The sequence below is a fragment of the Plasmopara halstedii genome (assembly GCF_900000015.1).
Source record: "Plasmopara halstedii genome assembly, contig: Scaffold_3109, whole genome shotgun sequence".
Taxonomy (NCBI): Eukaryota; Oomycota; class Peronosporomycetes; order Peronosporales; family Peronosporaceae; genus Plasmopara; species Plasmopara halstedii.
The window spans coordinates 613,132-621,722 of record NW_020190012.1 but is presented as its reverse complement, the minus strand read 5'-3'; the positions used below and the strand labels follow the sequence as shown (position 1 = coordinate 621,722).

The 8,591-nt window shown below is 48.1% G+C and overlaps 1 protein-coding gene across 1 annotated transcript in view; it reads left to right on the top strand.

Moving 5' to 3' along the window:
* Positions 1 to 8,550: 8,550 nt before the first annotated feature.
* PHALS_07446 (uncharacterized protein) overlaps positions 8,551 to 8,591 on the top strand; it is a gene marked incomplete at both ends in the record, with an annotated part of 959 nt that continues 918 nt past the window's right edge. Inside the window, one exon of the mRNA XM_024720911.1 lies at positions 8,551 to 8,574. Coding sequence (XP_024586063.1) covers positions 8,551 to 8,574 — 24 coding nt within the window. The remainder of the gene's footprint in view (positions 8,575 to 8,591) is intronic.

Below are 8,591 nucleotides of genomic sequence, written 5' to 3'. Positions count from 1 at the left end.
CACACCACAGCTCCCTTGGGAGAGTGACGGGTCACTCTCATGTAACCCCGTTACATATAAAGCTTGATATGGTTTTTTAAATTGTAGCATCCGGTGTACTTTTCTCGTGAAAGGCTCTTTAACCGGTGTCTAAGTGGTTCATATGCAACCGTCATCTGGGCGTTAGTTGATGCAGATTGAATTTTTCTCTGCGAGAGATGCGATAAAAAAGGCCAGCTTACAGCCCAGTTTGTTCAACATCTACATCTCCAAATTTAGGAGTTAAGAGATATACTCAGGTGCTTCGAGCAATCATGTGCGATGCGCACTAGTCGGGAACATGACAGCACGCAAATAAATTGAGAATTCCATTTACGGACGCATTATTCAAAAATCTCGCAACGCGGTTTGAGTTAAGTGCCAAACTAAAAAAAAATTACAGTGATAATCAAGATCTTTGACAGCGTACTAGGTTGGCTCGTCCAGGATCTGGACTCGGGATATGATCGTGTTTTAGGCAGGCGTAGCTCGAGTCATGAGCCGTGGATCGGATACACTGGGTGCCATACATTCTGCTCTTGATGAAGCTTTGTTGAGTCATGGTAACACATTGACTTGAAAGCAGAAGTGCTTTGGTGTGGGTATGTAGCCGCTGAGACCTCAATGTAGGGCATGGTATTGTCCGGACCGACGTGCAAAGATGCTGCCAAGTGCCTTTAGCAAATTTAAGAATGTAGATTTGTCAGTGGCCGAGGTCTGCCAAGCACATCTACGAGAAGATGAATAGTCACAGCTGCAAGCTAAGATCTTATGATCTTAGCTTGCAGCTGTGGTGAGATGGATAAGTTTGAATTCGGTCGCGGTTTCTAAAAAAATCTAATTAGAGCCGTGGATTCCAATTTAGGCGGCTATAAATCGTAAGTAAAATGAACACGATTGACATTAGCTGAAGTTGTCCGGTCTTGTCGCGGTTACGGTATTGCTGGCCTTAGCAACACCGAGTGACACGTCTTTCTTGTGAAGCAGTTGAACTCTACCGGTTTGATTTAGTAGCGATTATTCACTCAGAAAACAACTTGAGCTTGAAAAGCTATCCCTAGAGTTGTGTAAAAGGAACAGCAAAACAAGCAAGGCCTATGAGTTTGTGTGGTCGTACCGAAGGAGGAGCTGAAACCATCATTCGACATGGATTAGAATGTTATCAAGCTTACATGAAGCAATGAGTGCCAGTCGCCAAGCTTCTTTGATCCCCCTCTTACTATTTGTTATAGTTGTGAGGTTTGCAACAGGTGTTGTCCGAGTAGATCGTGATTTTCACGTGGTTCTCAATTTTAACTATTTTGCAAGACGCCAATTGCTCGTGCCAAGTAGACAGCGTGATGTTATTGACAATTTTATCGTGCAACGTTCGAAAAGGGCGGGGTGAGAAATCTCAATCATTTCGCTCGGCAGAGAAGTTCTGTGTAAGAAAGGCTAACGGCGAGTTTGTGATTTGAAATTAGTCACCGCTCCTGTGCATGAATCATTTTCAAGAAAGAACGCGCTGTAGAACAGCATGGGTATTTGCACCTTGTTGGCGTAGCTGGCATATAATCAGCTGCACATGACAGTGGTATTACTATCACTGCAGTGAGGATCCAAGTGGGAAGCGTTGGGGTTGACTTTTTGTGCCCTAGGTATCTGCAATATTATACCATAATGACAGGCACCATCGCACATACACACATACCTGTGTTATGGTATATGTATGATTGCTCTGTAGTTGCGCCGAGCACGGAAATCGAATTTGACACTCATTCCAATCAGTTGTGAGCAGTGCTGTAACGAGGGTTTCACTTACCCTGGTATGAAGGGTGTGGTCCACGTTAAATGGTTTAGCTTACACAAGATGATGTGAGCACACCATTGTGTGGTCAAACTTAAACAAGAAGTCCGTACGTGGCTGAAACAGCCAGTAGCTGTACATTTAATTAGGCTTTACAATAAAGCTAGGTAAATCATAATATCTAGGTTTAGATTTAGGATTTAGGCCCCAATGGAGCGTAGCTCAATACTGAGAGGAAGCTAACCTAAGGTCACCGACCTTACACTTTTTACAAGAACCAGAACGAGTGCAGCGGATCGCAATCCGCGGCCTCCAAGAGTATTAAAAACCTTATCCAGAGTAAAGACACTCTTCCGTTCACATTTTTAAACTGTATTTATTTGTTTTAGTCACGACAGAGCCGCCCATATCTATAAGCTTTATGATTATAAAGTAATAGCTAATGAAAATACTAAAATCTTATTAAGATGCATTACTCGTGGCAATCCTGCCACGTAGTGGCTTCTTATTACGGTGTATCCATACCATTATGTGATTACAACAATTTGTGGAATCCATACCTATGTACGATCACAATATCTAAGGTCGCATACCGCTGTGCGGAAGACCTCGAGATCATGGAGCACTTTGTGCACCAACTACATCGCGTTGGGGATTATCGTGCTTTATTGGAGCGGCTTTTAGCCGTTGAGCAGGCGAATACGTCACCTCGTGCGAAGGTGGAGCGCCTTACGCCGTGGGAGACGAACATTATTGCACTCCGTGCTCAGAACCAGTTGCTGGTTCAGCTTCTGGGTGGCCGAGCGCCTTTTGTCACCGCCCTGGTCCCAACGCTTCTGCGTTCATTTGCGCCGGATCCTGGTACGGCTTAAGCAAGCCCACATAAAACACCGGGTGGGTGCACATCCTTCTCGGAAGGTTCAGTGTTTACGCAAGGTCTCGCTTGGCCATGACCTTAAAAGGTCCAATGAACCGTGGACGGGGCTTTGTCCTAAAGACAGCAGAAAATGCATGTGCTGAGAGGTTTTAAGACCGGAAACAAACCAGGTTTCCGACCTCAAAGTTTTCCACATTTCTTTTGCATATTCTTTCTGCATGTCTTGGCTTTCGGCCAACGCATCGCGAACGTGTCGTAGGGCATTCTGTCTGGTAGAGAGGAAGTCATCGACTTCTTTACGGACAGTGAGGAAGCTGACATCAGCTAGCCGTTCGGCTATTTTTCCCCGCCAAGCCCTGAGCCATGGGATGACTGCGTCAGCGAAACTCGAGGATTAATAAGTCATTTCGCGTAGAAGGGCGTATAGCCGGTGGATGAATGCACTGCGTTGTTTAGACCAACGTCTACGAGTGGCAACTTGGCGCTCCAGCGCTTCAGCGTCACAGCACAGACGCTGCGAAGTACGTCTTCAACGACGCAATTCACGCGCTCAGTATTCCCATCGATCTGCGAATGGTCCACTGTTGACATAGTCAGCTTGGTGCCTAGCACCTCGAGGATTGTAGACCAAAGCTTCCCAGCGAGATGCGGGTCTCTATGAGAAACAATTGACTCCAAGAGTCCATGCTGGCGAAAGACACGATCGACAAACAGCGTCGCTGCACCCACACCGTATGTGGCGTCCGGCACTGCCGCAAGATGAGCCATCTTGCTCAAATGGTCCACAGAGACCACCACACCCGTGTTGCCCGCCGAGTCCTTCAGCAGGCCAAACTCAAAGTCCAAATGGACTGCAAACAACCAAAGAGTACCGGTAAACTGGCCAGTGGCGCCGCTACATTCGGAGAGGGTTTCACCCTATGACACATCTCACACGTGTGCACATATGTGCTGTCCACTTGTACAGCTTGGACCACCAATAGTTGAGCTGTACGACTTGTCACGACCGAGATGACTACTAAGTGGGGTATTGTGGACCTCATAGAGGATACAATTTATCAAATCCTCATCGTGAAAAAACAGAATTCGTGGCGTATCCTTTGAATCTGTGCCATAATGCAGCAGATCGTTACTCAACGAATATTGGTGTGGCCGTGCGCACAAACGCTCGGACAAATTCTTGTCCGAGTTTCCAAACTATTCACTCCGATACCAATAGCAGCGCTACACGCATACTATCACCCGCGCATGCGGCGCGAATAAAATCCGTCACTGTCGACATTACCGTCGTGATATGAGCAAGCTCATAGTCCGGTCTGCGTGACAACGCATCAGCCAAAGCATTCTGCTCTCCTTGATTATACGTCACCTCAAAATATTTTTTCTAATGATTGAGAGCCACCTGGTCATCCTCTGCGAGAGGTGAGGTGACTGAGTCGCTGTACGTAATGACGCATGGTCTCTGTAGATCACAAACCGATTTGGGCCAAGCAGGTGAGCTTTAAACTTGACAAGTGCATACTTCATCGCAGATGATTCTATATCGTGGACTGGATAGTTCTTCTTTGCAGCCTTAAGCTGTCGGGATTCGAAAGCGATCACATGAACTCGCCCTTCGGCGTCTGCTTACAGCAGTGTGCTACCGATGGCAAAGTCCGAATCGTCACAGACGGTTCTAGAAGGACGATCTTTGTCTGGCAACGCTATGATTGGTGAATGTCTTTGACCCTGTCAAACGCGTTCCGTACCCGGTGTCCCAACACCATTTCGTATCCTTCTTAAGTAGATTCGACAATGGCCGTTACGTTTCCGCATAATTTGCGCTATACTTGTGCAAGTAGCTGGTGAGGCCAAGCCATTTGAGCAAATCCTTTTCGCTCTTTGAAACCGGCAGGACCACAATGGCCTTGACCTTTGCGGGACTCACTCGAGGGCCACGCTTCCCAATGAACCACTCTACAAAGAGAATATTTTCCGCGCCGAAGATGCAATTATCGGCATTAGCTAACAGCTTATTTGGGCATGCACTCACGCACCGCTCTCAAATGAACAATGTTTTTTTCGGGTCGAGTGCGCTGTACTTTATACAGTCAGCCATATTATTCTGGAGAACATCCTTTCTAGAAATCGCCGTCTGTGCAGGAATATAGGCAGTATTTAGCTTATTGTAAGCGTAAGTGATACACCATATGCCCTACGGCTATCGGACGCAAAACGTGGGTGTCGAATGGAGAGACTTGCATTCGCGCACCAATTCTGCCTCGTGCTTTGCACGGAAAATGCGTCAGCAACGTCGCACTGCTTCTTGAGCAGGGGCCATTGGCGGGTTACGCAGTATTTGGTTCCCGGAACCAGGTCGATTTTATGACGCACACCTCGGTCTGGAGGTAGGACCGACGGCAGGTCTTTGGAGACGGCGTCTTGAAATTTCTTTGCCTAAGGAAAATACAGATCCGAGGGACCCTTCAGGATCGACGATCCACTCCGTGCGTTCAGCACTCTCTTGGTGTACTCCAGGACAGCTTCATCCGAGAGCAACGGCGAGTAAATCTCCTCCTTCATTCTTATAATGACCACCTCGGCTAAATTGCCTGCCATCAAGGCACCGTCAAACTCTTCGAAGGACATCTCGTCCGACTCAAGAAGAGCATCCACTGCGGGAATAGCCTTGAGGGTAACGTCGCCGTCTTCCTCTCCCGTCATACCGTTTTCAAGGGTATTTAGCTTGCACTATCGTCTACGGTAGACTCACCCTGGGGCAGCGTCGATGCCTTGCGTCTCGCAGATAATATACGGCTTCGCCGTCTCCTGTCTAGAGAGATTTTATGTCTCATCAAGATCAGTGGGAACACGCACTCGACGTCATCCAGTGTCCCCACTTCCTGGTCCATTGGAGGCTGATGTGATTAAAAACATCCGACGAAGAGCTGCTATTTTCATAGCCTTCGTCCAGTGGATAACGTGTCACTCCACGCGTATCAGAAGGGCCTTGCTCAGGATGCCTCAGACCTCGTTCGACCATGCTTCCCTCGGCATGCAGCAACTGCTTCGAAAGGTGGGCAGTATTCGGTGGGTGACGTGCCACTTCACGGGAATTACTGGGGCGTCGCCCTTCATGCCTCAGACCTCGTACGACCATGCCACTCTTGGCATGCAGCAGCTGCTTTGATACTTGAGCAGCGCTCGGTTGGTTACGTGCCACTCACGTTTAGCCCGAGATCCACGCTCGGAAATCTTGTTAGAAACACTTTTTGTGTTTGACAACTCAGAAAATCCGATATCCAGCACATTTACCGTCCCGGTCCAGAGCCCATGCCAAATTCGCTTCTGCTTCCAAGCATAACTCACCAAAGCTCCACCAGGAGACGTGCGCGCAGCGCACAAGGTTTTGACCTCGAATCAATCCATGGCTCATGGTGTCCCAATCATGCCATACGAAGGATAAGGTCATACCTTGGATCCAAGTCTGAGACTAGACAGCGCTCCTCGCTACCAAAGTCAAGGAACTTGACACCGAATTCCACAGGGACGCTTGGTACAGTGACGCAAGTCCCCGTCGCTGAGCAAACAGTGACGGTGTCACTCAACCGCGCTTCCAGAGCTTCAACATATAGCTGACTTCCTTCGATCATGGAGCGTCGAGCAAAATTGCCCGATGCACCAGAATTGATAGAGATTTCATGCGGCTTATCCAAGCCGTTCATGATCGCTTTTACGACCAGCAAGCTCGGTTTGCACAGACGTTCCGTGTTCAGGAGCGCGGAGCTATTCGGGGTTGGGCTCTGTTGCCTTTTACCTTTTTTAAGCTCAGCAGAACGCAGTTCTTCCCCAGGAGGGCACCCCTAGCCAACTTCGTGCTGTCGTTTCTCCGCGTCAAATAAGGCTAGTTAGACGCTGGACGTCGGTTCGACGAACCTTTACGCGCCTTGCACAAGAGACAACCCGTCCGAAGGTGACGGGTGTCTGACAAAACACCGGCGGGTGTTTACTCGCTGCTCAGCAACGCCGAGCTCCCCCTCCTCCCTCTGACCATAGCTGAGACCCATTTGATCAGACCCGCTCGACGAGCACTTAGGGTGTGCATTCCAGCCAAGTCGTGCCGACTTAAAGTTCAATTTGGCATTCAATGCCACGTTAAACGCTTTTCAAATAAAGACGGATGCACACGGTAGACTTTCATTCTGGCCACGCCAGTACGTATGCCCTCCATAAGGACGGTCATTGCGTCCGCCTCGGGGAGAGGATCTGCTGCCATCCCGGCAATGAGAGTTCTCAACTCTTGGACAAAGTCCACCAACTCTTTCTTGCCGATATGCCTGATTAAGCGGCGAGAACACTCACAGAAGCTGACGCATCAGCTCCTTCCAGGAAAGGAGCGCAGCTTTAATCGAGGCGCCGCACGTTAGTGCCCATTTTCACGCTCGGCGCCCGAGCATGGAAATAGCTGGCACCACGCGCTGTTGCTCGTTTCGGAGCATGGCGGATGCCATAGCCATCTCGGCCTCTCTTATCTAGAGCAGGACTCTCTCTCCGTCGTTGTTTCTCGAAGGTCTTAATGCTCACCTTGGGCGGCCTAGGTCGGTAGGAATCATCCGTCGTCGAAGGAGGTGTCATTGACGTAGTCGACGCTGACAGCTTCTGATGTAAGTGCTCTAACAAAGCATTTTCATAACTTAAAAATGCCTCTAGGTGGGCGCCTATAGCCTCAGGCTCTTGTGCAACAAGGTGTTGCACACCCTCAATGCCCGCAAGGGCATTAGCTCATGAAGCCCGTCCTGCATGCACCGGGGCAAATAGAAATATTTTTAATCCTCACAGAGGATAAGTCGTATCGGAGTCAATCTACGCCTGAGTCGTAGATTGACTCCGAGTGCTACCAAGTGCAGCGGGGCTGCCGTAGCTCTTGTGCTAAGCCTAGGTCGTCAACCTTACGGTCTTTCCAAGAACCAGTATGAGTGTAGCGGATCGCAATTCGCTACCTCCAAGTACTGAAGCCTTTCCAAGGCAAACGAACACTTCTGTGCAAAATTGAAACTGTATTTGATTGATTTAGTCGCGGCGAAGCCGCCAATAAATAAACCCCTAACTTTTCCTGATTAATATAGTAATACCTAGTTAATATAGCAAAACCTAATCAGTATAGTAATATGCATTACTACTGGCCATTCTGTCAGATTGTTACGGTGTAGCCACACCACTGTATTATTTAATTTACTTGTGTAATACACACCTATATCCGGTACGCGCCCTTTCAGACTAGGGTACGAGGAACCCCGTTACATAGAGCCAGACTTCATCGTCCATTGTCGCGAGATATACACGCTTTTTATACTCGGTCGTGGGATGGACCACAAGTGCTACCAAGTGCATCGAGGTTGCCGTGCACTTTGTGTGGAGAGCCTCTACAATAACGAATACTGATAGTCTAGTCTGCAATTGCTCGAGTTTGGCTCGAAATGTATCACTGAATTCGCCTAACTATTTTTATACGAACAACCATCACGCGATGTAGCTTTCATATGCAGCAAAACCTTGCTGTCGCATGGAACTTGTCTCGCACTTGAGCTGTGTTGAGGATGTTTAACCACGCTTAAAAGTATATGTATCTAGGGTTTATTTTGTTTATATAAGTTGATCCTCTGTTATCTATACAGATACGCCACCTGTAAATTTAATTTCTCCAGCCGAAGCTGGAGGAAGCTGGAGGAATCGAAATTATATGTCGTTATATCCTACTTATATGGTGTAAGCGAAAATTCTCGAGCTTTCCGCTAAATCGACTATCTGAGCCTATCCAAGCTTGCAAAGTAAGTGATTATGGACGTGTTGGCCTGGTCTAATATTGTGGGTAGTTGGCGCTAGTTTGAAAATGCCTGAAAATCAAATCGGTCGTGTGAGTAAATGAACCCT